This window comes from Homarus americanus, unplaced genomic scaffold (genome assembly GCF_018991925.1).
Source record: "Homarus americanus isolate GMGI-L3 unplaced genomic scaffold, GMGI_Hamer_2.0 scaffold7585, whole genome shotgun sequence".
NCBI lineage: Eukaryota > Metazoa > Arthropoda > Malacostraca > Decapoda > Nephropidae > Homarus > Homarus americanus.
This window is the reverse complement of record NW_024732384.1, coordinates 225,961-240,000: the sequence shown is the minus strand read 5'-3', so window position 1 is coordinate 240,000 and position 14,040 is coordinate 225,961. Positions and strand designations below refer to the sequence as shown.

Genomic DNA, 14,040 nt, shown 5'->3' with positions numbered 1-14,040 from the left:
GATGAGAAGCCAAGGCCAAAGATGAACCTTAACCACTACTGTCTCAAGGCTACACACACACACACACACACACACACACACACACACACACACACACACACACATTCAGTCAAATAATAATACTACTACTACCACCACTACTACTATTGCTACTACCACTACTGCTATTACTACTACTACTACCACCACCACTACGTCAGTCCATGGCCTGTAAACCCACCATAACCCGGAAACTTTAGCCTCAATACTAAAAAAAATTGATCCACGGAAGGGCTTGAGATACATGCATGTGTTTTCATAAGGCTGTGTGTATGCAAGTGACGGGAGGTGAGTACTGTCACTATATATGATCACAGGAATGTTAAGAGCTATGTACCAGGCGTTTCTAATCTTGTATAAAACCAGACCAGTAAGCCGGGGGAAGCCTGTCTAGTGGCTGAGAGAGAGAAAGAGACCCTAGACCATAAAAGTTAGCCCAGCTCTTAAGGTGTCTAGCCCCCCAAACTAGTGCACAGGTTAATTGGGGTAAGTGAGCATAATGGGGAAGCCGACAGCCAGAGCCGGCATCAGCGCCACCACTTGCACGCTAACTGTACTGGACCTTATATTACGGCCACAAGAAATGACTTAACCGCAGAGCTAAAGGGTGTTCTGATGTGCCTGTCCCTTACGAAAGAATCCAACATCTTAATCATCGGGATATATGCACGTCATCATTGTGTTGGCCACTATGTACTGTACACTGACTTTAAAGCTTGAAGGAAGAATAATATTGTAAGTACCGCATCATGATAACTTCCTCCAAAGAGCCAAATGAACCATCACCGTGATCGACGGAGAACAGTTATATAGAGAGAATAGTGGTGTACATCCCCACGTATAAGATGACCAACTTCCCCAAGGGACTAGGAATATAAACACAGGTATCAAGGCCCCAAGGGACTAAGTAAACACCTCGAACGGGGCTAGGGAGCTCAGAGTACGGGCGGCACCTAGCGGCGTGACACGACACGACGCCCCCACCAGAGGGGAAAGGTCAACCCTGTGGCCCACGGAGTTTATCTAGCACCAGCACCCCCTCCCACACACACCTCGCCTGGGAGTAACCTTCACCCACCCACCCCCACACACGCAAACACACCTCGCCTGGGAGTAACCTTCACCCGACCACCCCCACACACGCTGTTTAACAACCATAAAACTGTAATATTGATCTAACACTCCGATGTAAGTGCTCTTAAGTATGAGTCAACAAAACAACAGTAACCTGGCTCCTCCCCCTACACACACACACTGCAATATTTCCTTCGTAACTACAAACTCCAACAATGCAGAAACAGTAATCCAGTCCACAGACCAGACAACACAAAGAAACATACCTACCTAAACTTCACGTATCACATTACAGTATTGCCAACCCAGCGGAAGATACCCAGCAGCCATGACCTTCACCAGATTTACGCCCGCCTTGCCTACACTGAAAACAACAAGCTGGCGCAACTCAAAACATCGAGGCATTATCGTATCACAACAATAACCGGAGAGACTTTCACACACACACACACACACACACGGGGAGTACTTGCGTATGGTGTGTCGCTATGTAAAAACTTGCTCTACAGTACAGAAAGTAAGTTCCAGGGGTCGAGGCTTTTGGTATAATTTGTTCAGGGTCTTGTGTCACGCCAAGATACTGTCAGTGTTGTTAAATGTACTAAATTTAGTGGGTGTACAGTGAGGCTTTGTCATCTGTACACTGTTTTAGGCACATCACGAAATTTTAAAACACAAAAAGGTCAACAGTTATTACAATATCACAAGTAATCACCCCCCCAAAAAAAGTCAAATCAAGTTTCTCGTAGTGGAAGGCTGTGACAACAATTACCAACCATGACAACATTTACACCACAATAACCAAAACACGAGAGAGAAATTCCTCAACAACAGGGGAGTGACTATGATGACGACACCCCGGAGAGGAGAACGTAAAAGTGAGTAAAAATTTTTAGGGGTGGGGGGGGTTTGGAGGGGTTGAGGGTGGGGGGGGTTGAGGGTGGGGGGTTGAGGGTGGGGGGGGTTGTGGGTGGGGGTTGAGGGGGGGTGTGGGTGAGGGGTGAGGGGGAGGAGGGGGGTAGGGGTTGGTGGAGGGGGTTTTGGGTACAGGCCCCGGAAGTCTACAGTACCTCAAACGTACCCTCCTACCACCGTCGTTGTCTTCGTCAGTAGCGAATTGAATTGAAACAGTTTATTGAGCGTTAAAAACACAGATACAGAGTGGATAATAATAACAATATTAACATGGCTGAGCCAGTTGAGAACCTGAGCTCTGCTGTAGGGGAAGGCAGGAAAGGGGGTGGCGTGGTGGTCAGTCAACGTCGCTTTAGTATGGATGGCTGGAGAGACACCATTTATGACCCCCGGACATGACACACACACACACACACACACACACACACACACACACTCTGACGTACACCAACAAAACTAAACCGAATATAATATTATTAGGTTAGGTTGGCTCTGGTTTGGTTAGGTTGGGTTGGGTTGGCTCTGGTTAGGTTAGGTTGGGTTGGCTCTGGTTTGGTTAGGTTGGGTTGGGTTGGCTCTGGTTAGGTTAGGTTGGGTTGGCTCTGGTTAGGTTAGGTTAGGTTGGCTCTGGTTAGGTTAGGTTAGGTTGGCTCTGGTTAGGCTATAGTAGGAGTTTGTCACCATGAAATGTTACCTTTATATACCAGACCTGACCGACGTGTAACAACTTCTCAGGTGTTATAGAGGGACACTGTCTAGGCTCCTGCACCTAACGGTACCTGGTAAAATACTCCAGGTAACCTTTTACGGGTATATCCGGTCATTCTACCCATTAACAAGTACAGGTGTTAAAGGGTTCAGTGGACAGGTATACCCCCACACCCAGCACACTAACCCATAGCCTATTTATGTTGTTAATACCGGTACCTGGAGGTGTTAATTGCCCACGAGACAGGAAGCAGCTCACGTGGATATGGGCCACGATGTTCCTAGACACAGAGTTAACAGTAAATATTCGGGCTATTCTATTTTCTGTCTTTAACATAACTAGAGTTGAGATGTCAGGATAAACTAGGAACACCACCGGGCCTTCAAGACAATAACCTCGCTCTGCCACTCGCCTCCAGCTCAACCTCGCTCTGCCACTCGCCTCCAGCTCAACCCCGCTCTGCCACTCGCCTCCAGCTCAACCCCGCTCTGCCACTCGCCTCCAGCTCAACCCCGCTCTGCCACTCGCCTCCAGCTCAACCTCACTCTGCCACTCGCCTCCAGCTCAACCCCGCTCTGCCACTCGCCTCCAGCTCCCACACTAACGACGAAGGGACAGTAGCCACAATACTTTCCACCAGGGGGCGTTAGTGACCTACCATATGCAAATCAACATGAGGGTTTTGTGGGGTGGGGGTTTAACTATTCCGAACCATTGATCCGTCTCGGCCGAGGTTTAACAGGTCACAGGTGTCGTCGGTGTAGGCAGGTTCGGGTTTTACAGGCCACATATATCGTCGGTGTTGGCTCCTGGTTCGCTCTGGCCTGCAGCTCGTATTATATTATTAAAGATAAAACATCAATTAAAACAAACTATAATACAAGATACACTATGAGGACTAACTTTGGCAATTTCCTCCAACGAAATTAAGAGGAAATACCAGCAGGTCATACACCAGTCGTCCACATTAGGTTAGGTTGGGTGCTTTGGGACCATATTGGGTCTTGGTGATGAGGCTTCAGAAACGGACTTGATCCCTATAAGCCAAACTAAACGCCGTTAATTATTTCACCCACTTCAACATGACCTTTTACCAAGTGTGGGAAAGTTAGTGGTACCAAGATTTACCTCAGCGAGTTGCATTAAATTCGGGGAAACATCGACTTACCCAATATAACTTGAGCTCTCCCAAGGTATCAATATAAAATCATGAGAGCTGTTTAGTGCTGCCAGTAATACTCTCTCTATCTCTCTCTCTCACACTAAGTAAAAGTATAATAATTTCGACTTAAATGTCAAGATAGATTACAAGGGAGTGAGTGTGGCAACGGCGTCTCCCAGTTACCACACTCACTCAGTACCTTGCCACATATTTAGTTTGAGCGAGTTGTCACCTCCGTCAGTAGGTACGTGGGAAACACACCCCAGGGGAACAGATTCTCAGACAGATACGCTAATTTTCTGCCTCCATGTGAAAACGTATATACACACTAGGCGCATCCCAAACTACGACCAGAATGATGGCGACTCAAATCACGTCGAAATTCCCAAAACACTGTAACAACGAGACTAGGCTACCGTAGTTTGATGCCTTTACTGGACGACGGCTCCGTTGTGGTTCATTGATCCGAAGCTGTAACCTAACCTTAAGATCAAATGAATCATCGATACACAAGGTTATTTTCCATTCTCTCATCCCCAGATAAAAATTATGAACGAATCTCTGAATTTGGAACCATATACAGTACTCGAGGACTGGGCTGCCATCACTAGTAATATAACACAAGAACTTCGTCAAAATACCACCTTTAAAGTTGACCCTGAGTAAGTCATCAACATTTACTGACACGACGCGTTAACCCAGAGTGTTCTCAGGAAAAGAGATTTGGGCTTCCTTAGCAATCAGGATTCAATAACATAGTCGGAGGGAAGATAACATATAGCTGTGAGAGAAAGTGGACTATTTTATCGATTATGCTCTACTGTTAAACGTTCTCCTGGATTGGTGAGAACAGCTGTTTATTGCGTATTATTCTCCCCCTAAAATATAAATCAATAAACAAGCTCGGTGATCTAGATAAACCATAATAAACAACAAAATAAAAGCGATACTCGGATAACCTGCATCACCACCACAACAAAGACTGCATTAATTCTCGATACTGAAAACAATTGGAGTGTCGACTGAGTACCGTGTGACTAGTGTTTGTAACTAAGTACAATATATACAGGGCATGAGTAACGAAACCTGGTAACTCAAGGAAGAAAATAAATGTGAAATCCCTTAACCAAACAATAATTCACGTTGTGTTCTTATTTATATATAAACACAAAGGTTGAGTAGTAGCCTTTACAGAGATCGGATATATTTAACTGACTGACTCCCAAAGTTTAGTTCCACCACGACGACATTTACAGGCAGGACGGAAGTGGTGACCGGAGGATACGAGGAAACAAATATAACCTCATAATATACATTTTAATAACAATTTCCGGTCTATTATTTAGGTACACATATATAGGACTTGGAAGGGTGCAATGAACTATAGCCTTTAACATACTAACACTGGGGGACACTGGATGTAAATCTATTTTAAAACATCAATCAAGCAACCTGGTGATCTTTACCGTCAATAACTCACTCCCTTCTAGTGGCTCATCGCAAACTGGTTACTTCTCCCTGAGCCACGCCTCCCCACTACCGTCCAACACTCGTGACGCAGCTCTGTCTTGGAGGGCCCAGCCTTCACACTCGCCACATGCCCAACTTATCCACTCATCACCAATCACGCCTGCTCCAGCCTCCGACCTGGTCCCTCACGTAATCTCTTCTAATGGGCCAGAGGACACCACCTCCTCCACCCTGCCCCCCACCCCCCCGACGCCTCTACATCCCCCAAAACACAAAAACTACCTATTTTAATATTGTTAAAGTCAATGTGCGCAGCCCCACCGTGGTCATCCTCTCAAGCCACATCCCTTCCCGACCAAATATCCTTCCTCGCGATGACAGTCTTGACACTTAACATTATAAAGGACCTACAGTGCCACGCTCTACCATAAACACGCTAACTGTAGAGGGCATCTTCCCTATACACACTAATTTATTTCTTCACCAATTGTACCATCCTAACAAAACCAATGGTCCCTTCATCTAAGTCTAAGAAGGGAACCATCGACTCCGCGTGCTTCTCTGCTGGGCGCTGTCATCATGGTTCATGATTGCAATGCTTCTGCGTTTCACATTACACAGGATGTAAGGGAGGGTGTTCAGTAAACCCCGTGCTGCGTGGGCCGAATTTGAGCCTATGTACTGTACACTACTGATAATTTAGTGACGTCCCGTTTCTTATAAGTCTGCATTCTTTTGTGATATGCTTAGTCAGTTTACATGGTACGTCCTAAAAGGTTACGGTAGTGTTGTTTGAGTGGGGGGACAACCTACGCCAGGCAAGGCAAGTCTGGTCAGTTAACTAGTAAACAAACCACTTCTTGCTGCTGCCGTTACTCACGTCGCAGTTGTCATACAGTGGACATCCTGCCTGGGTTTGTCCATAATGAGCTAACTCAAGGTTCCCCTCTAACAACTTGGGGGAACGGGAGGGGGGGCGGGCATCATTAGTGTGTAATGATAGTGACGAGTTATTTATTACCATACTCAAACAGGACGTAAACAAGAAACCATTCAATAAAAAGGGACAAATAAACACGAGAACCAATACTTTCCCTTTCCAACCAGTTAAGTGATTACCATAAAGTGGGCATTTATTAACCGACCAGGTACAGGATTTTCTAACAGGAGTTCTGAGATAAAAAAAAGTTAACGTTACCTCCCTAATAACTGCAATTTCATTTCATATAATCGTTAGGGGAATAATTATGTAAAAATAATTATATCGGGTCATTAAACAACGGTATCAATTAACCTGACGCTTATCAGTATATAGTTACACGTTGATACTGTACATTACAACAACGAACTACCTATGAAAGACTAAGGATACAAATTCATGATCAAGTGAAGCACAAAGTAAAACATTAACTCGCGCACGTTAATCAGCTGTCAAAGACCCTGCCAAGTGTTGGGTAGTTAGTTACACACAGCGAGGCCTACCGGTACCCCCAGGTTGTGTAGTCTCTGAGATAACACTAAAACACGTTTCTTTCATCTTGTTTACATTACCATTCATACACATGTACACACCTTACCATTAGCAGCAAACACCTTTACCTACACCACATATGTATACAGTATATCAGATATATGTAAAGGGCATATATCATATACAAATACACCCACACACATATATAAATACTACGTACTAGCTATAATTTGTCAATCTAATTAAATAAAACACTAGGTAGCGAAAGAAAACTTATAAACATCATTCCCATCACCAGCCAACACGACATAATTACAACAGCAGGGGAGAGCTGATGGCCACAACGGAATGAAACAACCACAATCATGTCAAGGGCAACACCACCACCACACACACACAGCGCGCCCCATGAAAACCATTTTGTCGAGATCAACAACCACAAGTTACTATAGTATAAAAAATATATATTATTAATATTAACACAATGTAAAAATTTTAATATGTTTATACTCTCGCTGTACACACTGTATAGGTATTACTGTACATACATGAATATAGATACATAACAACAGTATAAAAAATAATTCCTTGAGGGGTCAGACGCCGAAGGAGGTAGACACAAGCTAAAATGGCCAATGTTGACAATACTATAAACGGTACCGGGTACAACCATTTATATTCCACATAACACGGGCTATAGTAAATTAAACTACCTAATAATTGTGCTTAAGAGAACGTAGGGTCATGTTTTAATGGACTGTGGTTCCAGAATGTTGGTCGTGTCCAGCTTAGTTTGGGCAGTTGTTAATGTCTGCTTTAAAGAATGTGAACGTTTGTGGTGTTTGTGGTGCGTGGGTTAGATTGGGTAAGGTCTTGGTTGTCTGTCTTTAAGAATATGAATGGTTTTCAAGGTGGTGTTCGTGGTATTGTCCATTGCGTGGAGTGAGGGAGGCAGCCAGGTCGCCACCGGTCCTCCTCAAAGGCGAAAAATACCTAAACGAATTTAACTACGTGGATAGCTTTTTATTAAAACCTCACTACTCATGAATTCACAAGTAATTTAGAAGTTTTATGTTGAAGTTGTATCTTTACACACAAGATATATCGAGATGAAAGAAAAGATCAACACTAAAATAAACTACAGTTCATTATCAGTTAATTATTATTTACCTTATAGTATTTCCCCAATAAAGACTAAAAGTTAAAAATCAATCTACGAAATTCCATACAGGTTAGAAAAAAAATAGACAATAATATATGAATTAGGGGTTAATTAAAGGTTTTATAGTGGTGTTTAGGTATTTTTCGGCCTTCAGAGCATCAGGTCCCACCACCACCAACAAACACGGGGCGCCACACACACACACACACTCACCTGCAACGACTGTATCACTTAGATTGTATTTCGCAGCACCTTTAGGGTATTCCTTTAACTTTCGACCACTAAGTTTTAATTCACATGTTGCCTGAGCGTCGGAAAGTATTCTATCTAAACTTCTAGATAAATTACAGGGAGAGTTAGCACTATGGGGACCTCCAGCCCCTGCCATTTTCACTCACTGACTCATACTGACGACTCACACTCCTGCGCCGATGCCACACATCTCCACAAAAATACTAATAACATTTATATCTAAAGCCCTTCATTAATTTCATTTGAATTATCTGAAAAATGATTGATAAAATTATAATTAATGAAAAGAATATACATAAAATATACTACGTGTTGTAATAAAAAAGTATTGGAAGAAAATATTTGAATCAGGAATCAGGGTTACCAGATCAAAGTGGCGGGACACCTTACGACAATGTTTCTTGATGTATGTATATGTGTATCAATAACAAAACAACTCACTATTGTATGCATATGAACTGTTCAATAATATGGAATGTGTTATGTATTCTTTATATACATACCAGTTATGTGTCCGGACAAGGTCAATTATTACTATCAACAAATGAAATAGAAACAGATGCAGCCGGGAACTACTGAATGATAATGTTATGTTGTTTTGTTGTGTAAATAATTATCCTACAGTAGGTCTATTTCCACAATTGTTGTAAAAATATATTAGTAGTAGTAGTAGTAGTATTTCACCTTTAGCTTCTATGTGAGACAGCGATAATTGGAAGATATAAATTAAATAATAGGAAAGGGAGAACAAGGGGTAAAGAAGGGAGTGCCAAGAATAAGTGGAAATATAAATAGAATGATAAAAATATAACAAGTTAATAGTTTGTTGGTTTTCAGTGCCAGTCTTGATCCTTAAAGATTTATGTGGTAAACAGATCTTCCTCACCAGTTACCTGACAACAATTGACTCACAATGACACAAATAATAGAAGCCATAATGGAAATAAGCTTTTTAATGAATTTCTTGGGCTATTCTTGTGTGAATCGACTTACTGTTTGCTCTTGTTTGTGTACCTGTAGTGTCTATACGTGGTGAACTGTTTGTCTGTCAATCTATCTAGCTGCTTGCTAACCTATCTATCTATATATCTATCTATCAGAGAAAGAGACAGACAGAATTTACGTCTATTAAATACCAAATAAACATTATTAGTTAAGTAAATTTAGGATACTGTAAACAAGAACGGAGCTTAATACAAGTAACCAATTAATTTATAAGCTAATTTATTTATAAGTAAAACAATTAATTAATAAGTAAACCAAATATTTTATAAGTAAAACAATTAATCAATAAGTAAACCAAATAATTTATAAGTAAAACAAATAAAAAGTATACCAAATAATTTATAAGTAACAATTAATTAATAAGTAAACCAAATAATTTATAAGTAAAACAATTAAAAAGTATACCAAATATTTTTAAGTAAAACAATTAATTTGTAAATAAGCCAATTAACAGATAAATAATTCAAATGATAAATAAGTTATAAATAATAAATAAAGGCAAACAAATAATATGATAAACACATGATTTAATAAACAATGAACTAATACATAATGAATTAAATAATGAAAAATTGATTTAATAAAGAAACAAGCAAATTACTGAATATGAAAATTTATTATTATATACGAATTTTCATTAATAAGCGAATGAATTAAGGAGTAAACAAACGAATTAATAAACAAATTAAATAATATATAAACAAATTATCATACACAAATCATCTAGCTAAATAATATAACAATTCAAACAAGTTGATTAATAAGCAAAGACGCTAAAATAATTACAATAATTAATAATTAAACGAATTCAATAATAAATAACATATATATTTATACATTCAGAAATAAGTCAATAAATAAACAAATTCATTGATAAATAAACTAATAATAACACAAATTATTAATGAACGAACAAATGAATTAACCTACAAACACACGAATTAATATATAAACAAACCAATTCGTAAACAAGCGCATTAACCAGTGGTTTAATCAGTGTTGCCAACCCACCAGCAGGTTTTGTTTCTCGAGGTAATATGGTCAACAGTGGTTTAATCAGTGTTGCCAACCCACCAGCAGGTTTTGTTTCTCGAGGTAATATGGTCAACAGTGGTTTAATCAGTGTTGCTCAACCCACCAGCAGGTTTTGTTTCTCGAGGTAATATGGTCAACAGTGGTTTAATCAGTGTTGCCAACCCACCAGCAGGTTTTGTTTCTCGAGGTAATATGGTCAACAGTGGTTTAATCAGTGTTGCCAACCCACCAGCAGGTTTTGTTTCTCGAGGTAATATGGTCAACAGTGGTTTAATCAGTGTTGCCAACCCACCAGCAGGTTTTGTTTCTCGAGGTAATATGGTCAACAGTGGTTTAATCAGTATTGCCAACCCACCAGCAGGTTTTGTTTCTCGAGGTAATATGGTCAACAGTGGTTTAATCAGTGTTGCCAACCCACCAGCAGGTTTTGTTTCTCGAGGTAATATGGTCATAGTGAAGTCTACCTGATGATCTAAAATGGTCATTACCTCCACTATTTATGCACCTGCCCGCGTCTGTATCTCTGAATTATTATATGTTAATGATTAATGTACTTAATAACCTAGAATTAGCACTTAAAAATATGTATTAGCTGCAGAAACGTAGTAATACATTGATATCAACACGTATTAGTTACATAATTTCATAAGAGGAACATTTTACGTAATATAATTAACAAAGTGTGTAATTTGTTAACGTAGCCGAAACGTTCATGTCCAAAGAAATTCATAATTAACTTACAGAAGGAGACGGATACATATTAACAACTGATCATGGATTTTTATATGTTCTGATGTCATCCAGTTTTTTGTTGTGTAAGTTTAGTAAGTTAGAAGAATATAACTCGTATACAGAGAGAGAGGAATAATACGAGTAAGTGCCGAAATTAATTAATTCAAATAGAATTATAAATCAGCCGACCCGTAGCGCGCAATATTGTTTCTTGTTTCATTTACCGACAAAAAGTAATTTTTATCACAATCTAATTAATTAGATGTGCATTCCATATGGTAAAATTATCAGGTGATGAATGTATTGCATATATATTTGCGTTAATAAAGAGTTTTGTCTCATTTTCTTGAATTATGCATGAAATGAAATATGGACATTGCCACTGAGCGCTGCTCCACAACTTTTGTTGGATTCCCCGGAGCTTGAAATCTCCCAGGGAATATTTTTCATTCATATTTCAACACTCACGTGGAATACACCCATAAATAATACTTCAGTTTTATTCAATGTTAGAATCTTAGACATCGCGGGTACATGGGGCGATTACATGGGTAATATTGCTATTACACACCACACTATTATCATTACCACTACGGTTTAAAAAAATGTAATATATTGCAATCATGATTACATGACATCCATCTCTTCCTCATTGGCCACAACACACATCACTCTATTTGATTTCCCACACCCTCCCCATACCTATCAGTCATGGTGACCCCAGTGTTACTTGCCACTCAGCTTGGCGGCCCAGCCGTTACCAACACCTCTTCCCTCCCTGACCAGATATCCCTCCTCCTAGTGACAGGCCTGGCACTAGGGACCTGCCACGTTTTGCCATAAACAGATGAATTGTATCGGAAATTTCTCCCCCCCCCACACACACACTCATCATTCTGTCACTTTATGTAACTTGCTGACAAAACCCATGACCCTTCAGGCTTTTACGTCCTTAATGCACGAGTCATAAAGGCAAGCATGAACTCCGCATGCTTCTCCGATGGGCGCTGTAAACGCTTCTGCGCTTCACCTTGTACAGGATGTAAGGGGGTGGCCAATAAACTAGCCCCCTCGTAGGCAATCTAAAAAAAAAAATCTAATCTTAGAAATGTTGACACTGACTGATTGTGACTTAAGAGGCTTAATATAGTAACTGAAATAGATTACATTCACCTGCCATACTGATAAGTCACTAATCCTGATAAACAGAAAAGTGGCCATCTAGGTATTAAACCAGTAGCCAGGAATGTGTGGCATTTTCATATTAAATATAATAGGAATAGACCAATATAATTAACGAAAGCAATTGTATTTACTATTACATTTCAAGTGTAATCGACTAAGATTACAAGGCAAAATAGAATAATAATTACCCCACGTCTGCAAATAACCGGCATCACGTAATTACATTAACTGACCCAATCGAAATACATAAACACATTCATCTCCGTTTATATATTAACAGTTAACAACAATGACAGATACGAACAATGCGAGTCAAAAGATGATGAAAAGAACAAGTGAATAATATGAATGTTATTGTAGTCTGAAGGATATATTAAGTCAAACAACCGAGAGTAGAAACAAACAAGATGGAGAATAAGCAATGGAATAATAAAGCCAATTGTTCTTTACGGATGGGAGTCAACTTTGAGAGATGATGGAAAAATAATCTAATAATTTAATAACTGTGTGACGAAGGTGTTTATAGGACGCAGAAAAATGGATAAAGGTCACCGCTTTGTAATCTATCGTAAATATTCTATAGTTAGAATACAGGCTGACCCTGTCGCCAAGAGGGAATATCTCACACTTCATAAAAGTACTATGACTGGGAAAGCAAAGTACCGTCATCCCGTCTGGTCCCCGAAATACTAGGGACTGTCAGTTGATTGAGAATGTTCAAAGGAGGGCCACCAGACTGGTGCCTGCACTTCGGCACCTCAGCTACCCAGAGAGATTAGAGCGCCTGTAATTGCCTAGCTTATACTACAGACGGGCAAGGGAGGATCTAATTGAGGTGTATAAACATCTCAAAGGGCACTACTCAGTCGAGTGTCCTTACCTGGAGCTGGCGGACGCTCGCCCCACAAGGGGTCATAGCTCAAGGTTGAAGAAGCCACAAATCCAAAAGAAAACTGTGAGGGCAAACTTTTTCGGAGTGAGAATTATGAGCTCTTGGAACAACCGGCCAGAGAGTGTTGTGACGGCACCAAGTGTGAACTGTTTCAAGACCAGACTTGACAAGCACTGGAGCAGGTTCCGATACACCCAAGAGCCAGTGCATGCCCAGTACTTGCCAACAGTGCGTAACAGGTCAGAAATAACATGATCTGTGCTATTACCAAGCGTGTAAAATGAACATCTTTATTGTCCAAGAAATACTATACCCTTAAGGAGGTATAAGATGTTGAATGTTACTCGAAGATCTATTTTGTTACTTATAAAGTAAAACCTAGAGGTCCTTTTTTGTCTGAGTGTTACAGTAAAGAAATCAGTGATTGAACCTATTTTTGTTGTTGTGGATGAAGGTTCAATTTGTCATCTTATTCACTTTTGATTTTAATAAATATTGAAATAGTAAGTTGTGATTATCATCGCTCCTTCCCTTCTAACAATTGCTTCTCAGAAAATAAACACTATAACCCACGTGCCTAAACTCGCTACCACGCTACCAAACATTTTTAACGATAAGTTATATTCTAATAAAAGCCTGGGTGGTGGCAGTCTACCGTGTAAATATAATAGTTATACTAATAAGTGTTGTTAAAGAATCATAGGGTTTTCCAAGGTTAATCCACTGAATAGAATATAACTAAGCAATACTGTCAATAAATATGGTGCATTTCTTTGTGTACGAACCTGTCCTGTATGGCAGTGAACAGTGACATTACCCACATGAATCTGACCTCTATACATATATAGCTGTTAATGAATATGATGTATTTCTTTGTGTATGAACCTCTGTCCTGCGTGGCAGTGAGAAGTGATACCACCCTCAGTGTCAAGACCTG

The 14,040-nt window shown here is 40.2% G+C and overlaps 1 protein-coding gene across 1 annotated transcript in view; it reads right to left on the bottom strand.

The window, feature by feature from the left end:
- LOC121868481 (leucine-rich repeat and calponin homology domain-containing protein-like) overlaps nucleotides 1-8,404 on the bottom strand; it is a 143,170-nt gene extending 134,766 nt beyond the window's left edge. The window contains 1 exon segment of the mRNA XM_042369147.1: nucleotides 8,216-8,404. Coding sequence (XP_042225081.1) covers nucleotides 8,216-8,390 — 175 coding nt within the window. The 5' untranslated portion in view covers nucleotides 8,391-8,404.
- Between the last annotated feature and the right edge of the window lie 5,636 nt (nucleotides 8,405-14,040).